Source organism: Vigna unguiculata, chromosome 4, assembly GCF_004118075.2.
Source record: "Vigna unguiculata cultivar IT97K-499-35 chromosome 4, ASM411807v1, whole genome shotgun sequence".
Classification (NCBI taxonomy): Eukaryota; Viridiplantae; Streptophyta; class Magnoliopsida; order Fabales; family Fabaceae; genus Vigna; species Vigna unguiculata.
In genome coordinates this window covers 245492-265058 of record NC_040282.1, presented here as the reverse complement: position 1 = coordinate 265058, position 19567 = coordinate 245492, and the positions used below count along the sequence as shown (strand labels likewise).

The 19567-nt window shown below is 35.5% G+C and overlaps 4 protein-coding genes across 13 annotated transcripts; 2 read left to right on the top strand and 2 right to left on the bottom strand.

Annotated features, from left to right (window-relative positions):
* Positions 1-766: 766 nt before the first annotated feature.
* LOC114181783 (vacuolar protein sorting-associated protein 32 homolog 2-like) lies at positions 767-3663 on the bottom strand. Its single transcript, XM_028068338.1, has 8 exons — positions 3469-3663; positions 3241-3379; positions 2272-2371; positions 2073-2158; positions 1904-1995; positions 1619-1733; positions 1294-1489; positions 767-1053 (listed from the first exon to the last, which is right to left on the bottom strand). Exons 2-7 carry the CDS (start codon positions 3310-3312, stop codon positions 1298-1300), a joined length of 657 nt encoding a protein of 218 aa, XP_027924139.1. The 5' UTR covers positions 3313-3379; positions 3469-3663; the 3' UTR covers positions 767-1053; positions 1294-1297.
* Positions 3664-5444: 1781 nt separating this feature from the next.
* On the top strand, positions 5445-11153 carry LOC114181781 (deoxyhypusine synthase). Of its 7 annotated transcripts, XM_028068333.1 has the most exons (9): positions 5445-5707; positions 5820-6009; positions 8574-8816; positions 8898-9065; positions 9218-9436; positions 9685-9771; positions 10003-10108; positions 10198-10433; positions 10709-11153. In XM_028068333.1, the coding sequence occupies exons 3-9, from the start codon at positions 8604-8606 to the stop codon at positions 10784-10786; spliced, it is 1107 nt and encodes a 368-aa protein (XP_027924134.1). In that variant the 5' UTR covers positions 5445-5707; positions 5820-6009; positions 8574-8603; the 3' UTR covers positions 10787-11153. The 7 variants fall into 7 exon arrangements, 4 of the variants coding, with proteins under 4 accessions (XP_027924134.1, XP_027924133.1, XP_027924135.1 ...); XM_028068332.1 differs by having other exon boundaries at positions 5700-6009; positions 8589-8816; XM_028068334.1 differs by lacking the exons at positions 5445-5707; positions 5820-6009 and having other exon boundaries at positions 8612-8816; positions 8902-9065.
* Positions 11154-12279: 1126 nt separating this feature from the next.
* On the bottom strand, positions 12280-16040 carry LOC114181782. Of its 4 annotated transcripts, none has more exons than XR_003603921.1 (9): positions 15807-16024; positions 15441-15679; positions 15216-15326; positions 14932-15000; positions 14505-14636; positions 13718-13795; positions 13236-13367; positions 12780-13158; positions 12280-12581 (listed from the first exon to the last, which is right to left on the bottom strand). XR_003603921.1 is itself a non-coding variant. In XM_028068337.1 (8 exons), the coding sequence occupies exons 2-8, from the start codon at positions 15636-15638 to the stop codon at positions 12976-12978; spliced, it is 903 nt and encodes a 300-aa protein (XP_027924138.1). In that variant the 5' UTR covers positions 15639-15679; positions 15878-16040; the 3' UTR covers positions 12615-12975. The 4 variants fall into 4 exon arrangements, 2 of the variants coding, with proteins under 2 accessions (XP_027924138.1, XP_027924137.1); XR_003603922.1 differs by having other exon boundaries at positions 12829-13158; positions 15807-16023; XM_028068337.1 differs by lacking the exon at positions 12280-12581 and having other exon boundaries at positions 12615-13158; positions 15878-16040.
* A 290-nt stretch (positions 16041-16330) lies between these two features.
* On the top strand, positions 16331-19158 carry LOC114182461. Its single transcript, XM_028069334.1, has 5 exons — positions 16331-17210; positions 17565-17617; positions 17869-18014; positions 18109-18260; positions 18357-19158. The coding sequence occupies exons 1-5, from the start codon at positions 16439-16441 to the stop codon at positions 18776-18778; spliced, it is 1545 nt and encodes a 514-aa protein (XP_027925135.1). The 5' UTR covers positions 16331-16438; the 3' UTR covers positions 18779-19158.
* Positions 19159-19567: the final 409 nt, after the last annotated feature.

Below are 19567 nucleotides of genomic sequence, written 5' to 3'. Positions count from 1 at the left end.
AGTTCATAATGTTATCGGCTAAGTAAACGGGTTGTGAATGTGATCATCTGACCAGGATTCAATTTGCTATTTCCACCTTTGGTAGATACAATCTTAAAACTATTTGGTATTAACCAAAGAAGTTCTTCAGTATGTCTATGTAAAAAATTTATTATAAGAATTAAGAGAAACGATTTCTGTGAACTGAAACTTTTCAATGTTAACAAATGCACATGTGCAACTTTGTCTTAACAAGGACAGGGATGACAAAAGCTACTCACCTAAAACCTAACCCATCCGTTATTTTTATTTTATATATTTTTTATGTTTATACTTAAATTTTTCTAGAAATATAGATAAGTTACTTTAGTAGTTAAATTTTTTAAACTATAAAGTAATTAAATAAAATTTTCAAACTATAAATTTAACTTAAGTATAGTAAATGTTTAAACTTTAATTTTTAAAAGCATTTTATATTTGAATTAAAATACAATGAATAAATTAATATATAAATTATTCAAAATGTATGTAAAATTAAACTTATAAGAAATTATTATCTCACAAATTCATTAAAACTTGACTGGTGTGAAAATAAGTAACAATTTAAAATTCAACCCAAGCCTATCCTCTGCTTCAATCCACTGTCATGCCAAGTTGTAGAATTCCTATAATTCTTTTGCTCAAATGCTGACCTTTATTTATATCAGTTTACTGAACTTTAATATAACCAAAACCAGAGTTCAATGTCATGTCACTGACGTTAATGTCATGACTGTGTTCTAGCGCATAGGATAACCACATTCTTATTCCTTATACTTCGCCTTAGCATGTTTAAGATATACATTAATTTAACAAACCGTGTTAAACTGGGCCGTACAAAATATAACATAAGTATAATGGAAACATCCAAGATGAAAGTAGTAAGTTTTACTTTATGAACGACTTTCATGTTCAATTTCCCCCCTATATACATTCTCTGGTCTGTTCGATAAATCACAAAGACAAGCATGCAGGAGAGACACCATTCTCCATTGAAGTCACCAGTTGTCATGCACAAAAATGCCTGCAAAAATTCTGGCTCAACCAAAGCCAGAGGCAAAACCGATAAGAACAGCTTAACATAACATTTTCATTCTTTTCTCACAAGTTATGATTTGTATCAAACTAAACTGAAACTATTGATGTTCCAACGTGAATAATGAAGCATACACATCATTTAACTGCCATAGTTCATGCAAAACTAGTTGGACGAAAACATACTAACACGCAAGGAGTACAATACAAATTGATAGTGTTACAGCTGAGAAAAGGGACCTGCTCAAAGTGCCATCTCAGCTTGCAGAGCTGCCAATTCATCTTCTTCAGGAGTTGGCTTTGAAGCAACAGGGCGAGTAGGTTGCCGCCCAGCTGGGACCTGCACTGGGGCTGCAGGAGTTGTAGTAGCTGGCTGAAGAAGCTGTTCTTCCAACTCAGCACCTTCCAGTTCTTCAAGTTCCGCTTCCAATTCATCCTGAAAGGAAAATAGATTCAGAATGATCCTCAGACATGGATTGGGCTCTATAGCACTACAACTGTACTACAATCTAAAGATATAAATATCTTGTTTGCAGCTAATATAAATAAAAATCCAGAGGATGACCTCGTCAAAATCAGCAGCTGCACCAATTGGAGCTGATAATGCATCCTGAATCTGTTTCATGTTCTCAGTCTGTTCGTTGATCTCATCCATGGTCTTGTCAACATCATCAATGTTCCTGAAAAAGAAAATGACGCAACTCAACAATGTCATAAATCAGAATCAACAGCTGAAAACAGATATTAGAAGCCATGACACATGAAATTGAGACAAAAGAAATACAAGAAAATGCTGAAAACAGTTAAATCACTAAAAAATTTAAAACATAAAGAGGACTCCAGTACACACGTTGCTTTTTGCATAGCCTTCATAGCAGCTGCTCCTGTTCTTAATGCGTCAACGGTTTCTGTGGTGGCTTTAGCACCTTCCAACATTATCATCTGTAACACAATATAACATCATAAGATGCCCAACAAACTAAATCCTCTTTTGAACCATATACAAATTGCTTCCGCACCTGATCATGAATACGCAACTGGAAATTTCCAAGCTGCTCTATTTGTTGTTCATATAGCCTCTTCCGCTTCAGACATTGTATTGCCGCTGCATAAAACAAGAACTCAAATAACATCTCACAAATTAAGTGAATGTTGGAGAAAAGAAAGGCACTACGAGGATATTCTCGAAATCAAGTATCCATGAGTTTAGTAACCTACCCCTTTTGTTCTTCCCCCTTGTGAACTCTTTGGCCTTTTCAACTTCTGCTCCAACCTTTTTAAGGAGCACTTTCTCCTTTTTCTCCAGCATTTCAAGTGTCTACATGATTCAAAGAACAAAACATTCAATTTGAGAGAGTCTCCCTAGGTGCAAATTGATTCCAACAAAGGGTAAAGACATACCACAAAATATAACAAATAATCAGTCGAACACATGATCATACCAAGGTCGTGATTTGAATATTTGCAAGAATAATAACTAATGTGATGATTTTGAGGATACTAAAGTAAAGACATGGCTTTCCACGACCACAGGAAACCGTTTGCCTAAAAATTTGACCGGGATATGGAGCAACTCTTATTTGTTATTTATTCAATACTCCCAACACGAAAACAAATAACACATTTTTGAAGGAAATTTACAACATACCTAGATAGACATAATGATATAGACACATATTAAAGCGTAATCTACTTACATTAAAGAAAAAACAAGACTAAAACGATTCGCAAGGCAAGAGATACCATCTTATAGTTCGGAACTAGGAAAGCAACTGAGAATATGAAAAGAACTACCCCTATCCTCTCCGGTGACTGAGGTTTTCATGAACTTAACAAAATATCTAGCGAAATTTTATTTTAAAAGCCATATCATATGGGAGTAGATACTCCTCAACACACATCACATCACATGAGTAGACCAACCCATCCAAAACAAAAGTTATTTTGTAATTTCACCAACTAAATTAGCAACCAGTAATACTTCAAAGATTTTGTTGATAGTTCATAGCTGAAGTGACTATGCAACGTTTGCCATGGCGGCGATTGGGGACAACAACTCCCCTTATTGGGGCAAACTAGAATAATAGTAAATTGAAGTCAAAGTAAACAAACACAAAGAGTTGGATTAATGAGATATGCAGAGTATGACAAAGCGTAGCAAAAACGAATTGAGAAAATAAAAGGAACCTCGTTTAACTTGTCCAAAGTGGCAACAGCATTGGTCTCCTGTTTAGGTTTACCAAACATGCGGCTAAACATGATTGCGGTCGATTCAAACCCTACTGCCTCGAAAGCGAAGATATCCTCGATTCTTCAACCGATCTTCCTGAAACCATGAAAAAAAATTGATGAAAACCAAGTCAAAGAATTATGATCAATCTTGAGCTGAGTGAACGATGAAGAAATGATGGGTACCGAAAACGAAACCGGTTGAAAAATTGGAATTTGAAGTGAAAGTGAGAAAGATTAGGGATTGTGATTGGGATTGGATCCAAGAAGAGAAGGGAAAGGGAAAAAACAGAGAAGGGTGGTTTTGAGGTGTCTAAGCTTTGGTTTGCTTAAGCGTGTTGTTTTGGTGTCTTCTTTCTTTCATCTTCCAACCAAAGAAGGAATCGAAGAACCTTCTTTGTCTTTTCTTCCCCTCCACGTGGCGCACATTACTTTTCTCTAATTTAAAAAAAAAATATTGAGTGACCGATTATGATAAAAAATATTTATAAGAAGTAATTTTATTTCAAACACGATTACATTATTACATGTTAAATCAAGTACTTCTAAAGATTTAGAATTCAGATTTAAACTGTATTCTTGGTATTTATAATTAAAGTATTATTTTCAATATACATGGCAAATGTTTAGTTTAATGAAAACTAATTTCTTAACAAATAAATATTTTTAAATTATGTAATATTTAAAAGTCACCATAAATAAACATTTTTGAAAATGTAAATTATATTTAAATTTCTAATGATTTTCATTGCAATGAATTATTTTAACTATTGATAATTATTTAAAAAAATAATGAATAGAATTCCAAACAAATATAAAAGAAAATGAGTTGAAAGAGGAAAAAAATGAGTTGACTTGAAGTTCTAGAGGATAATAAATCAGGATATTTGAAATATTCTATTCCGCGGCTGATTTTATTTTTTATTTTTATATAAAAAAGTTAAACGACTAAATAAATAAATAAATATATGAATAAAAAAAGAGTAATTTTACAATGTTAATTTTTTTAATTTATTCTTTTGCCAATTAGTGAAGGTGGTTATAAAATGCACTGACATGAAACATACAAAAATAAAATATTTAAAATTATTCTAACCAAATTTAGTATATTGTGAATGAAGATTGAGATTCTTAAAAGTCAAATTATGTTGTTTGAAAAATTATTGAATTATATATATATAAAAAAAAAATTCTCTTCTAAAAAATTTCAACACTCAAGTCATTATGAATTTTAGTGAAATATAGATAATTTAATAATAATAACAAAATTATTCCTGTGTTAAAATAATATATTTATAAGTATTTAAACTGAGATACAAAAGAAATAGTATCATATTTTACTAATATCACATATCTTAAAAATTGTCTTTAAAATTTTTTCTCTCTTAAAAATGCTAGATTAAAAAATAAGAATCCTCTTCTAATCTTTTTACAATATAAAAGTAGATCGAAATTTTAGTATACTCATATTATAAATTAAAGTATACAAAATAAAGAAGGATATTATTACTCTATTAAAAATCAACGCAAAAGAAAAATTTTAGGTAAATGAAAAAAATGGCTTGCAATTTTAAATATGCTTTACATATTTATTCAATTACACTTTAAATTTAAAACCGCCAAAATAAAATAAATAATATTCTAAATACAAATAATATAAAAACCATACTGCATTCGACACTTTCATCGGAACCCAATACCTCCAGAAGGAACAAGCGCCGCCGCATCACTACCAGCCTCTGTTGAGCACCTCGTCGTCCGCCCTTCCCACAACGAAGCTGCTGCTAGGGATGGCAAAATGGGCCAGGCCCGATGAACCGGCCCGCCAGCCCGACTGAAAAAGCATGGGCCAGGCCAAGAATTTCAATCCGCCAACCCATGACAGCCCGGCCCGTCAAGCCCGCTGGCCCGTCAGGCCAGCCCACGGGCCAAAACGGGCCAGCCCACGGGCCGTATAAGTTAATGAATAAAAAAAAAACACGTGCAGTGTAGCAGCAGGAGGTGGGTGGAGTGTTTAATTTTTAAGATTTTAAAAAATTCGTTTTCAAAAAGAAGATCTAGAATAAGTTCTTTTATTTATTTATTTATTTTTGCATAGTATTATGTTTTTCTCTTCTTTCTCTGCAGAGATCTCTCTGTCTTCTTCTTTTCACTGCGGCGAAGGCAGCAGGAGTGTTGTGCACTAAGAAAGGATATTTTAGCCTTTTTGATATTAATATGGTGTGCACTTAACAATGATGGGGTGCAAGAAGCACAAACCATGTGCGAATTCTGAAGTGGACGCATTGTGTTTGGGCAAGCCCAATCAAACCCAATTTCATTGTTAACAAAAACCTAGTTTCACCGAGACAAGTAGTGGCGGCAAACTCCATTAATATCGTTGTCACTTTCATCCAAATTCCAAAACCCAGACAAGGCTTAAAAGGTATTAGGGTTTTCTTTCTCCATTATTATCGTTGCCACTGCCAGACTTATTCCTTCATTCCTCTCACACTCTCTTCTCCTCCTCCTCCACCACCCGCGTTTTGGGAAACCAGAAGAGAGCACCCTCGTTTCTCCTCCACCCACGTCGCTGGCCAAGAAACACGAAGGCAGAGTGCAGGCCATTCACGGCGTCTCCTTTCTCCTCCACCGTGACATCCACCACGTCGCTGGCAGGGGCAGCAGCGCCACCATCGGACTGCGATTGACGAACGATTTCGACAGCCACGACCACCACGAACACAGGTTTGTTTGTAATTTGCGTTCTGGTTCCCTTTTCTTTCAATTTGTAACCTAAATTTATGATTTTCGTAACCCTAAAATTGGTTTCTTGTAATTGGAAGTTATGGTGTATGTGTGGTTGTTGTTGCTGCGATTTGTCCTTGTTTGGATTGGACCCATTCTGTGAATCATAATTGTTGTGCTGTTGTTGGTTAAATTTTCCCCCAATTTCAATTTCGTAGTTGCTGCCGTTTTGGTGTGGTGGTGATGTTCATTTCTTTTTTTCTTGTTTTTCTAGTGTTACTATTTTTTATCTGACTGTGTGATAGGCTGATAGTTGTGGTTGTTTTCTTTGTTTGTCTGTTTGTCTGTAATCATGTTGGAGATATGTGGAGAACATGTATTTCATCGTTGCACTGTGATCAAATAAATACTGCCACTGTTTCATATTGATCTATCATCCTTGAGACAAAAATATGTTCTTCATTAATGATTGAATTATATGATAGAAAGTACCAAGTTGCAAAGTTGTATGTGCCGTGTTTGCAAAGCTGGGATTGAGTTGTTTGGCATTAACTTAAACTGAAATTTGCTTATACACTGCAGTATATTTGATGTAGAACTATAATGCCACCTCCTTTTTAACTGTTCTGAACTCTAATTTGTTTGAGGCATCTCTACCGGGGTTTGATGATGGGGAGATTTCAGAAGATGCTCCTATTGATTTGGAGGGTTTAGATGCTTCTGCAGCACATGTTGCCAAACAAATTATACAACCTCTCATCCATAATTAATGCTTCTGTTTTTTTTTATGTAACTGTTTGCACTTTGGTAATGCTCCATGCCTAAAGTACTCTAATTCAGACTTGTTATTGATGTTGCAACAGTGTCTTGATGACTTGCAGAGAGCAAAATGTCATTTATATATATTGTAGGGTTGTTTGTTTTGTGATCAGTTATATTATATACTGCAGGGTTGTTTTTGTTGCAATAATTTTGTTGAAATCTGATTTTGGACTGAAAATGTAACATATGGAAAAAAGCCCGCGGGCCAGCCCACCAGCCTGCCAGCCCGCCAGCTTGCGGGCCGGGTTCAAAAGTGTAACCCGTTTCACCCTTGCGGGCCAGCCTGGCCCGGCCCGTATAAATCGGGCCAAAATCGGGCCGGGTCAAAACGGGCCGGGCTGGCCCGTTTTGACATCCCTAGCTGCCACCGGTGGTCGGGCCGCTGATTTTGAGCCCGGCGAACTCCACCGCGATCATCTCGTTCCTATTCTTGCTCCGATCGATATCCGACGAACCTGGTTTGTTTCGTCTCTATTGCCTAATGATGCTGGTGATTGAGTTAGGTTTTTAACATTTTCTTTTCGGAATATCAATTGGGGAACTGGCTTTGTGGGTTTATGTGCCTTGCTGCTGTTGAATTGGTATGTGAAAAAAAAATTAGGAATGTGGTACTGTGTAAAATGGAGTAATGATTGAAAGGGGTGATAATTTGGTGAGTTTGATTTTGTTGTTTCATTGAACTATATACATCGTTTTCTACTCAACAGAAGGGCGATATGTGATGCATGTATGCAATCCCACCAGTGGAACAGGGCTTTGTTGTTGTGTATATATTATTTTCCATTTTTCTTGAATCTGAAACATGAACTATCAACAAAATCTTTGAAGTATTACTGGTTGCTAATTTAGTTGGTGAAATTACAAAATAACTTTTGTTTTGGATGGGTTGGTCTACTCATGTGATGTGATGTGTGTTGAGGAGTATCTACTCCCATATGATATGGCTTTTAAAATAAAATTTCGCTAGATATTTTGTTAAGTTCATGAAAACCTCAGTCACCGGAGAGGATAGGGGTAGTTCTTTTCATATTCTCAGTTGCTTTCCTAGTTCCGAACTATAAGATGGTATCTCTTGCCTTGCGAATCGTTTTAGTCTTGTTTTTTCTTTAATGTAAGTAGATTACGCTTTAATATGTGTCTATATCATTATGTCTATCTAGGTATGTTGTAAATTTGTGGAATCTATGTGTGCACTTTATGTTTTTGGGTTTAAGTCGATTTTGTTGGTGTTTTGGTTCGTGACTGGGTTGGTATCTTCTGATTGTTTTTTGGATGGGAATCATTGGTTTATAATGTATCTAAGTTTGTATTTGGATTGAGGAGCTAGAGTCAGTACTGTTTGGGTTACATGAGTGAGGAAATGGCCATGAAAAAAAAAAATGAATCGCATTGGTATAGATTTAATTCCATAATTGATTTGTTTGGAATGAGCATTTCGTTAATTGGTAATTGAGCCCAAGCCTTTTGCTGTTTTCATTAATTGGGGTTTTTTCAGTTTATAATTGTGGTTTGAATCTGAGTTAATGCATTCTTTGGGCTATGCTTATGAGGAAGTGAATAATGAGTTAAATTTGGATTGTTGATGATTTAAATTTCGTTTAGAATACTTGATTGTAGAGATGTTCTTTGATACCTCATATGTTTGAGACAAATGCTTATTGTTTGTGCTGACTTCTCCATAGCTATATGATTTTGGTTTGTGAATTCTAAATTCCTTTTTAAAACTTAAAACACCGTCTCAGTGGCGTTGCGTGCAGTGGAGAGAGAGAATAATGGAAGAAACAAAGAGAAAGGGAGAAGAAGTGCTAGCATCAGTTCATTCCACGGTGTTCAAAGAATCAGAAAGCCTTGATGGAAAATGTGCTAAGATTGAAGGCTATGATTTCAACCGTGGCGTTAACTATCCGCTGCTACTCAGGTCCATGGCCACCACTGGGTTTCAGGCTTCGAATCTCGGTGATGCCATCCAAGTAGTTAATCAAATGGTTTGTTTTGTCTAACCAAATTTCTATGTTTAGGTGAACTTGTGCTTTTTTGCTTATAAAGTTGTGATTTTTGGGTTGAAGCTAGATTGGAGGCTAGTTGATGAAGCCGTGACTGAGGATTGCAGTGACCATGAGAGGGACTTGGAGTACCGAAAATGCGTGACTTGTAAAGTGTTTCTGGGTTTCACTTCTAATCTTATTTCCTCTGGTGTTAGAGACATTGTTCGGTTTCTTCTTCAGCATCGCATGGTGAGTCACTTTCCCTTGTTCAAAGGCCAATTCAAGCCTTTCCAATGGTATTCTTCAGTGCTTCTCACACCATCATGGTTAAATAGTAAATTCAAGTCAATTTATTGATTTTGTTCTTTTTTTTTGTTTTTTGCATGTTTTGCTATGTGCAGGTTGATGTAGTTGTTACAACTACAGGTGGCATTGAAGAAGATCTTATAAAGTGCCTTGCACCAACATTTATAGGAGATTTCTCTCTGCCTGGGGCGTATCTACGCTCAAAAGGGTTGAATCGGATTGGTAATTTGTTGGTCCCTAATGACAACTACTGCAAATTTGAGGACTGGATTATTCCTATTTTCGATCAGATGTTAAAGGAACAAAACACTGAGGTATTTTATTTACCTTATGCGTTCAATGCAATGTAAAATATGTAGTTTGGTTTTCGTGGAACACCTGCGGTCATATTTATTAATTCATACTTTTGTTTGTAATTGTGATTCATGTTTAGTTTGTGCTAAACCAAAATCAAACTAACTAAACTATGATTTTATGCATGACCTGGCAAACCTTCTCCAAAGCAAATTCTTTTGAAGTTTTCACTTGTAACTTTTTCCTTGGTGCATTTTCTGTTTCGCAGAATGTGTTATGGACACCATCTAAGTTAATAGCTCGGTTGGGGAAAGAAATAAACAACGAAAGCTCTTACCTTTACTGGGCGTACAAGGTAATTATGAGACCAACTTTTAATGGGTCGTGCTGCTCCCTGTACTACTCTGTTTCTGATTTGAATCTTTTTCGTAATTAGACTCTTGTCCATATCTGTTGTGCTCTATATAATAGTATATACAAGATGCAATGCAGTTATTTGTTTAGATGTTCAGATCTACTGAACAATTTGGGAATTGTAATACATATTACGATATAATATTAATAACATTTTTATGATATTTTGTAGAACAACATTCCTGTTTTTTGTCCGGGATTAACTGATGGCTCGTTGGGGGATATGCTGTACTTCCATTCCTTCCGCAATCCTGGTCTGATTCTGGACGTAGTGCAAGGTTTTTTCCACACTCTTTCTGCTTTTTGTTGCATGCATGATTTTGAAAAATCTGGGAACCATCACTAAAATAGTTTGCAATATAACTAGATATAAGGGCAATGAATGGTGAAGCTGTTCATGCAAGTCCCAGGAAGACGGGAATGATCATTTTAGGAGGTGGCCTTCCAAAACATCACATTTGCAATGCCAATATGATGCGTAATGGGGCAGACTATGCTGTTTTTATCAATACTGCACAAGAATATGATGGTAGTGATTCTGGAGCTCGTCCTGATGAGGCTGTTTCATGGGGAAAAATACGTGGATCTGCTAAAACTGTTAAGGTACATCTTATGCATACTTTCTCAAGTGTTTTCCTTTTCAGATTTTCTTTCTTTGCCTTGCATGTAGCAATGCCAATTTTCTCGGCATGTTTTTAATAATTCCTTTTCATCAGTTTTTACTTTGTTGTAGCCATGCATATTGTACCCTTTATTATAAAACCCGCAATTAATAAATATTTAACTACTCAAACACTATTAATATTCATGAAACAAAATAGGTACCAAACAACCATCAATACCATATCTCTTAAATGTCTTTTTGTACATTAAAACAGGTCCATTGTGATGCAACGATAGCATTCCCTCTGCTGGTTGCTGAAACTTTTGCTTCAAGAGTTAAACCTCACCATTGATGGAGCCTAAAGACGAATTCACTCTCAAGTTTGATTTAGTTGTTTCTTGATTGACGATATTGAAGTTTCAGTTCGCTGTGGATGCTTAACATGGCAATCATTTGATTCTTCTGCTGTACATAGCAGAGGACAATGCAGGCCTTTTCAACCATTCCAAAGTTATCCACTGATCTTGACAGTGTGGAAGTCGGGATTTGTAGATGTAGTTATAATTTTTCACTGGAGATGATTGTACTACTATAGTGTTTAGGTCAAATAAATCTTGAAAAACTAACTGATCTCGTACGTTATTTATAATTTTTTCAAACTGGTGGCTGTATTACAGGTTGGTGAAAAGTTATGACAGTACACAACTAATTTCTGCTAATGTTGCATTTTTCATTGCAACTAGTGTTAGAAAGTATAGAGATAAAATGAAGTCAATACAAAATTAATAATTTTCTTGCAGTAACAGTGTGCCTTTCGTCTTACAATTTCACAAAAAATTACAGTTTAATTAATGAATCCCAATGGTCCCATGTATACTGCTATCTTGGGAAAGAATAGGTGATAGATTCACTATCATAAGAATGTGCTTCTGATGAACTGTAGAATTCAGTGTAGATTTGTTTTGGAGGGGGCACAAATGTTTCAGTGTTACTAGGAGATTCCATTGTCAAACACTGTTTTAACTCTGCTATCACAACACTCATTGTAGGTCTCTGAATGGAGGTTGATGCAGAACATTACAATGCTATTCCTAAAGCTCTACACCCAGAATTAGTGAATTATTTGAGTTCTGATATCAATGCAGGATTCAATTTGCTATTCCCACCTTTGGTAGATACCATCTTAAAACTACTTGATATTAACCAAAGAAGTTCTTCGGTATGTATATGTAAAAAATTTATTATAAGAATTAAACAAAACGATTTATTGAACTGAAACTTTTCAACGTAAGCAAATGTACATGTGCAACTTTATTTTAACAAGGACAGGGATGACAAAAGCTACCCACCTAAAACCTAACCCATACGTTATTTTTATTTTATATATTTTTTATGTTTATACTTAATTTTTTTTTAGAAATATAGATAAGTTACTTTAGTAGTTAAACTGTTTAAATTATAAAGTAATTATATAAAAATTTCAAACTATAAATTTAACTTGAAGTATAGTAAATGTTTCAACTTTAATTTTTAAAAGCATTTTATATTTGAATTAAAATACAATGAATAAATTAACATAAATTATTCAAAATGTATGTAAAATTAAACTTATTATCTCACAAATTCATTAAAACTTGACTGGTGTGAAAATAAGTAACAATTTAAAATTCAACCCAAGCCTATCCTCTGCTTCAATCCACTGTCATGCCAAGTTGTAGAATTCCTATAATTCTTTTGCTCAAATGCTGACCTTTATTTATATCAGTTTACTGAACTTTAATATAACCAAAACCAGAGTTCAATGTCATGTCACTGACGTTAATGTCATGACTGTGTTCTAGCGCATAGGATAACCACATTCTTATTCCTTATACTTCGCCTTAGCATGTTTAAGATATACATTAATTTAACAAACCGTGTTAAACTGGGCCGTACAAAATATAACATAAGTATAATGGAAACATCCAAGATGAAAGTAGTAAGTTTTACTTTATGAACGACTTTCATGTTCAATTTCCCCCCTATATACATTCTCTGGTCTGTTCGATAAATCACAAAGACAAGCATGCAGGAGAGACACAAATCTCCACGTTACCATTCTCCATTGAAGTCACCAGTTGTCATGCACATAAATGCCTGCAAAAATTCTGGCTCAACCAAAGCCAGAGGCAAAACCAATAAGAACAGCCTAACATAACATTTTCATTCTTTTCTCACTAGTTATGATTTGTATCAAACTAACATTTTAAAACCAAACTAAACTGAAACTATTGATGTTCCAACGTGAATAATGAAGCATACACATCATTTAACTGCCATAGTTAATGCAAAACTAGTTGACTCACCATAGATACACGCTTCACATACAACATCATTAGACAACAATTGACTCACCAAAAATACACCAGACAGCACAACCAATGATTCCAAGAGGTGATTGTGAAGTTCTCATTTGATTTCCTTCCAAATTCATGGCCATATCAGTACCAAACGTGGTGATGTTGTAATTTTGTTCCAATGGTTAGGGAATAGATATCAGCACTAAAGTTCTGTTTTCACTCCCTTCTTTGAGATGGTTGTCTTCTTTCCCCTCCACCACTGTCGTATATGACTAGAATATTTGTTTGCTTGTTTCTTCAATGTCATGCTTGTATCCTCAATTCTCCTTTTTATCACCTGTTTCCAGTCTCTTTTTCCACTTTCTTTTTCTTTCAAAACTCTTCCCTGCAAAACGCAGTTTACTCAAACCATCAGTCTCTGTCAAAATTTCAATCAATATGAATAAAAGGAACAGTTAGTACCAATTTTGATGGGAAGTTCGCCTCTTCATCCTCGTCTTCATCTTCATCATCGCCATCTTCACCACCAAAATTCTTCATGTTCATCAAATCATCCCTTGAGTACATTTTCATGCCTGGTGCTCCGGGCATGCCCTGAACCAGAAAGAAATACAACGTGATCATAAACAACAAGTAACATTCAGCAAACAAGAGTTTATTAATCATGTATTATTAGTGTAAGAGGCTTTACAGAATTTGGATTTTCTACCGGGTTTGTTTGTACTGTTAATAGAGAATCTGAACTCGGTTTTACATTGTTAACAAATCAGAATCCTCAGTAAATTTTTCAGAAAGGTACTTATTATGGAAGTCAGAAAATCTTAACATACAAGATCATTTAAGACAGGTTGTCAATGTAACGTACCCTTATACTGTCATACCACATCTGATTTATTCTAAAATATAAATACAAACATAAAATACAAGGAAAGAAGGTGAAATACCTCCATAGATTTCAGCAGTTTTTCCATTTCAGCTTCCTTGGAAGACTTTGCAGCAAATGGTTCACCAGGTGCCCTGTTCTGCAACACAAATAGATATCTTCATGACGAAAATAGCAAGATTTTCCATTAAGAAATCATGCACACCATCAAACAGTAATGCTAAGTGCATACAACTTTAGATAGCATCATTGCAGATCAACTTTCTAGTTTCTTAAAAACCACATAGTCCAAATAATGGAAAGTTTAATCGGTATAGTATCTATAATTTGAATCCTAAAAGTGTTGGGTTTAGGGTAAATATTTTGGTTGATAAAAGTAATCACAGATTAGAATTTTATAACAAAATAAAGTAACTAGCACTTCACCCTGATGTTCAGCAAAGACATTAACAAAAATTAAAGGCAAAGGTTTATATATATGTGTCTGCAAGAAGACAACTGCTCCTATACTTAAACATAAACTGCAATACTATGGTTGTCCATCACACATGCTCAATTTTCTTGTTACTCTTTTGTTTTCTTTTTCCATCATTGACAATAAACCCCAAGCATTCAATTTGAATGCCTAAAGCGCAAGGATTATACAAGACAAACCAAGAGAATCATCGTAACAATGATCACCAGAAAACTTATTATTCTATACAGCAGCAGAAATCACAAACTCAATACTACCCAAAAGAAGATTATCTTTAACAACCAATTTCCATGCATCAATAATTAGTTCACAACGAAACTGTATGCCAATCATAACCATATCACCAGAAGCATCAATTTTAAACTATAGTTACCTTAGGGACTGGGGGTGGCTTGGTACTGCATGCTTTAGTAAGGTCTTTGCAGAGATAATTGCGCAATGAATCAATATCGGGCTTGGAACTATATAAATATTCAGCAACATCAGTATCCGAATATCCTATAACCTGCAAATTCCACATTACCAATCTAGTATCACAAACATCTCAACATAAACATTTGTAGGATACCACCTTCAAATATGGACTTTTTAAAAACACAACATATACAAAAACCAGCGCAGGAAGTACATTTCAGATGATGAACAGTTTCAACAACATCATAGATATTGAGTGAAACTTGTTCCTTTATTCAACTCTCTCACATAAGCCAGTTTCAGAACCAGACCAAAAGATGAAATTTACTGGTGGCAAACAAAAGCACTGAAAGCAGGTGTAAATTGAATTTGGAATATACACATACCTCCTGACAGGCTCGCTCAATTGTCTTGCATTCAGAATTGCATTGTCCTTCAGAGTCTTGTTCCTCAAGCTGATAATGAAAAAAGAAGTTGGAAAAACAACATCAAAGTATTACCACAGAGTCCATACGACCAACACATTTTTTTTTAATTTAATACTAATACTTATTTCTTTCACAATCCAAAGAAATTACAAGGTGCAACAAATGTGGGAAAATGGCATAGCAATGTCAAACTCAAATTAAAAAATAGAAATTTACACTAGCCATAAGAAGAGTTCTCTTACCACCAGCCTATCTCCTTCCTCCACAATATCTATGCGCAATATCCAATCCGCTTCTGCCTTTTTCAGATTACAAACATTCTCCGCTATCTCAATGATCTGGTACTCCGAGATCTAACACAGAAATACACACAATAATCGAATATCTATCACCAAAAGCCTACAAATCAGTTCTAAAACAAATACAAGGAAGCTATTCAGAAGGAGAAAAAAATAAAAAACAAGAACCTTTTTGGGAGCGATCTGAGCTTGCTTGTTATGAACCTGGTGATGCAATTCCTTAGCGAGCTTCTCACATACCTGACACCTTATGTACGGAATGTCCTCCTTTCTTGCCACCCCAACCGGTTTCTTGGAACAGTGTGAGAGGGGCACCCATGCTGCAACCACCACTGTTACAACTACGACCCAAGACACGCCCTTCATCTTCCCACAACGCCTCACAGCACCACCTCGGATAGTAACAGCTGATACTCAGAAAGATCACAATTTTCACCAAATTAGACGACGGTACGATTCGGTGGTTACGTGAGTAACACACCAAATAAATCAACCGTTGAAAAAACCCTTTTATTATATAATATTCTTAAATACATGTAGTTGGCATTTGGATTTTAAGCCCAAACTAAAACCCCAACGACCCAAATCGAAAATCCACCGGTCACCTCGCGTGGCAGCTCCGTCGGGTCTCTGGTTCAGCGGCGTCACTGTTCCCTTCTTTTATTTTCCCTCTTTCGTTGTTCCCTCGTGCGTACGTATTCCCTTCTTCTCTTTCTCCTTTTACCAAACATTATATCTTCCTTTTATTTGTTCATTTCATTTTTTTTATTTTTCTGAATTTCGTTTGCTGCTGTTATATATATATATATATATAAATTATGTAGTTTTGTTTTTTTATTTGTTTTTTTCATTTCAATGTTTGTTTTGTTATTTTATAAAATAAAAATTACACCTTTTTAACTTATTTGATTGGTCCAAATAAGAAAAAAAAAAATCTAGGCCCACATTCTCCACCAATAGGAGAAAGCTAACACGTAGATTGAGATTTCAAATTTTCCCGTAAAAGAAAAATCCAATTTTTATAGTGCACGTAAGAGTCAGTACGAAACCGGTTCGAACCGGGCTCAAATCCTGACTAAAACCCTTCTCTTATAAACCCTAGAAATCAGATTTGCTCGTTTATATTTGTACTGGGGAACGTCGATTAAGCACTCTTTTCTTCTTCAATGGAGGCCACAGATTTGGTCCCTTTAGTGGGTGAGAACTACGCCCTCAAGCTGAAACACTCAATGCAAGAACTTTTGTCTAAGATTTCCGAAAAGTCATCAAATTTGTCTCCTTTAGTCTCTACGTTTTACGAATTGATGCAAGCGAAGGTTGATCCACCCTTCGAGGTGATATGGGCCTATGCAGCAATAACCTTTCGTGGACGTAACCCGGAGAAAGGCGATGCCTTGGATAAAATATTGGTCGCCAAAGACTTGTTTCAGTTGCTATCTGCGTGTTCAGGTTCTGTTTGTGCTTCAAAGAGCATCGTTTTGCTGGCGCCTGTTGTTTTTGTGCTTCACGGAGTGATAGTGGAGCTGTTAGGAAGGGAATTGAGATGTAAGAGAGAGAAGAAAGCTATGAGGGAGGTGAAGTCTTTGGTGGATGTAGTTCTTGGGTATATAAGCCTTTCATGTCATAACAAGGTTTATGAGGAGGAATCTGATTCAGCGAGATTGATTTTTCCTTTCACTGATTTGGCTCATCTTTGGGTGACCATGAATGGTGACGCTTTTCGATCTTTGTTACCTCTTGTGAGCAGTGATGTTTGTGACTGGATTTGTTCTAGAGGGTTTCATGTTGATTACTTGGGTGGTGCTATCATCATGGAAGTGTTCTTATTGAAACTTTGTCTTTCTTTTAATCTGGCAACGTCAAGGGAAGGATTGGAAATGAAGCTGAAGAGTTGGGCTGTTAGCTCAATATCAAGCTTTCAGAACATATACTTTTTGGGTTAGTTAGGTTTTATTTATCTTTTTATTAATATTTCAGTTTCCCCTTACTTTTCATATACATGTCAATGTAGCTTTAATTTACTGGTTTATAGTCGAAGACTTGTACGCAAGAAGTTATAGCTCTGCACTATGATATCCTCTATGAAATGCATGAATTTTCCATGGGCCAGGTTATTTGCATCTTTGGTGCATTTTGTCCAGGAAGTTCTATTTTGAACCTTTTCACGATTGAACTCAGCTGGGTCATCGAAGAGTTCCCATTAGAAGCACTTGATCATTTGCTTCAACTTTTCTCTAGGATTCTCATTTTAATGGTTTCTATTTAACGTGTATTTATCTTTTGTGTAACCAGAGATCCTTATGAGGACGGCACTGGAGACACCATTGCCTCTGATCTCAATAGTGGTCAGTATTTTATCCTTGTATTCGCCATTAGTTTATGTAATTTGTTTCCTTTTTATTGTATGTAATTAGAAAAGGTATTTGTTCTCATTTCCGTTGCACAAAAGTTCAACACCATGATTTTATAGACCACGGCTATTACTAGTATAATCAAACTTTTCGTTGATTTACACTTACCCTTGTTTATTTCCTTAGTCCATTTATGGGAATGTTGGGATTCTAAAAAGTGTTTCCTTCTATCTCTATCCGTGCAGAAACCTGAAGATGAAATTCTATCTAGGAAAGTTATTTTTGATGCTGTACTATTTGTAGACTACCCTTTCCTCTATTCAAATGCCAACATACAAAACCTCACCTTAACCAGATTGATTGTTACTCATGGGGCTGTGGAGTATTTTAGGTATGATACTATGAGGAATTAATTATTGTATTATGTGTATGTAGTTCTCTCATTTTTGTTACATGGTGTAATTTCTAAATCTGTATCAACTCAGAGGACTTGGTGATCAGAATAGAACTATCTCGTATATGAAGGAATTTTCTGCTTCTCGATTGCCATTGCAAATAATTAAATGGGTCACTAGCCAGAATAGTTTGGAAGAAAAAGCTGGCAGAGCTAATGGATCCTCTCCCAAAGCTCTTATACGTGAGTAGATCTGCAACTTATATTTCTGATCAGATATGGTGCTCAATGCATTACACACCTAAAATGTTATTAATGCACTGTGTTTAATCTAACCAGTTTGGCTGCTGAGCCTTGAGAATCAAGGGATCAGAGTTTTTGAAGATGATATTTTAAAGAACCGTGCTGCATTAGGTCTTGATACTTCCAAACCGGAGCACCCTGCAAGTAACTTGAAGAAGAAGATAGCAGATGATGACCTTTTCTATGTTGATAATGCTGGGGAAGAGGGAAATACAGGTGAGGATGATAAGCAAAACAAATTGATTAGTGATGCGTTTGTAGCTGCTGCACAAACTATGAAGTTACCCAAGAATAAAGCTCGGAAAAGAAAAGGAAAACACAGTGAAAAGAAAATTAAATTTGTCAAATATGATCTCCATCAAAACTCTAAGCCAGTCAAAGCCAGGACTTCAACCGCAGATGATAGTTCAAGCGGTGAGAGTGAAGTTGAGGACCCGATCTCTGACACAGATGCGTAAGCTAGAATACCAAACTGATATCAGTGTTAAAGTCACAGCCATGTTATTTACTTACTCCAACAAGTTGCCACAGACCCTTTTTGTTAGGATCCTTTACATGATGAGAGGTCTCAAGAGGTGGTGAGAAGTTGCATACTGCCTCATCAGTTTTGTCAGCATTGTGTTTCTGTGTTTGCTAATTTAGTTCAGGCAGTCTCTAACGAGTTTTTGGTGCTGTCACATTGCAGTTGCACTGAACTTTCTTAAGAACCTGCTTAGTTTTGTGTGTATTATATTATATTAGTAATGTCTGATATTTAATACTGAAATTTGTATCCGCAGAATCTTACATTTTATTTGCTTTTGCCTTTTGGTAATCTAGATATGCATGTAACTGAAAATGAATACTCAACAATTTTGTCTGAAAAGGTCGGCATTTTTTTCTGTTGCGATGCGGTATGGAAGAAAAAAATTAAGAATGTTCCAAATTGCCAAAATCTTTAATCAATGTAGTGCAGTGGAGTTCTAATTGGCTGTTTTGAGCATAGTGGTAGAAACTGTGTTTTCATTTCGTTGAACTGCAGATTGAAGATTTTTCTTTGGTGATTTGAAGTATTATGCTTGCTACTCAAGTTCAAACAATAAAGTCTTGATACTGAAGAATTTAGTAACGTAAGTTATGTTAGTTGGGACAGACAAAAATGTCAGAAGTTGAAAAGTTAAGAAATGAACTTGAAATGATTATAAGTGGTGGTGTGACACATTATTAGAATCAGAAGGAATTGACGATGTAACTCTTGGTCCTTGACT

Excerpts from the sequence above, each read along its gene's own strand:
- LOC114181783 (XM_028068338.1), bottom strand. The coding sequence starts at position 3,312 with ATGTTTAGCCGCATGTTTGGTAAACCTAAACAGGAGACCAATGCTGTT. Across the intron at positions 2,372-3,240 it reads CTTTGGACAAGTTAAACGAG|ACACTTGAAATGCTGGAGAA; the intron begins GTTCCTTTTATT and ends TGAATCATGTAG. Across the intron at positions 1,734-1,903 it reads AAGGCTATGCAAAAAGCAAC|GAACATTGATGATGTTGACA; the intron begins GTGTGTACTGGA and ends TTTCTTTTTCAG.
- LOC114182461 (XM_028069334.1), top strand. The coding sequence starts at position 16,439 with ATGGAGGCCACAGATTTGGTCCCTTTAGTGGGTGAGAACTACGCCCTC. Across the intron at positions 17,618-17,868 it reads TGCCTCTGATCTCAATAGTG|AAACCTGAAGATGAAATTCT; the intron begins GTCAGTATTTTA and ends CTATCCGTGCAG. Across the intron at positions 18,261-18,356 it reads CTCTCCCAAAGCTCTTATAC|TTTGGCTGCTGAGCCTTGAG; the intron begins GTGAGTAGATCT and ends TAATCTAACCAG.
- LOC114181781 (XM_028068333.1), top strand. The coding sequence starts at position 8,604 with ATGGAAGAAACAAAGAGAAAGGGAGAAGAAGTGCTAGCATCAGTTCAT. Across the intron at positions 9,437-9,684 it reads TAAAGGAACAAAACACTGAG|AATGTGTTATGGACACCATC; the intron begins GTATTTTATTTA and ends TCTGTTTCGCAG. Across the intron at positions 10,434-10,708 it reads GATCTGCTAAAACTGTTAAG|GTCCATTGTGATGCAACGAT; the intron begins GTACATCTTATG and ends ACATTAAAACAG.
- LOC114181782 (XM_028068336.1), bottom strand. Across the intron at positions 13,796-14,504 it reads AGCCACCCCCAGTCCCTAAG|AACAGGGCACCTGGTGAACC; the intron begins GTAACTATAGTT and ends TTTGTGTTGCAG. Across the intron at positions 13,368-13,717 it reads AACTGCTGAAATCTATGGAG|GGCATGCCCGGAGCACCAGG; the intron begins GTATTTCACCTT and ends TTTCTGGTTCAG.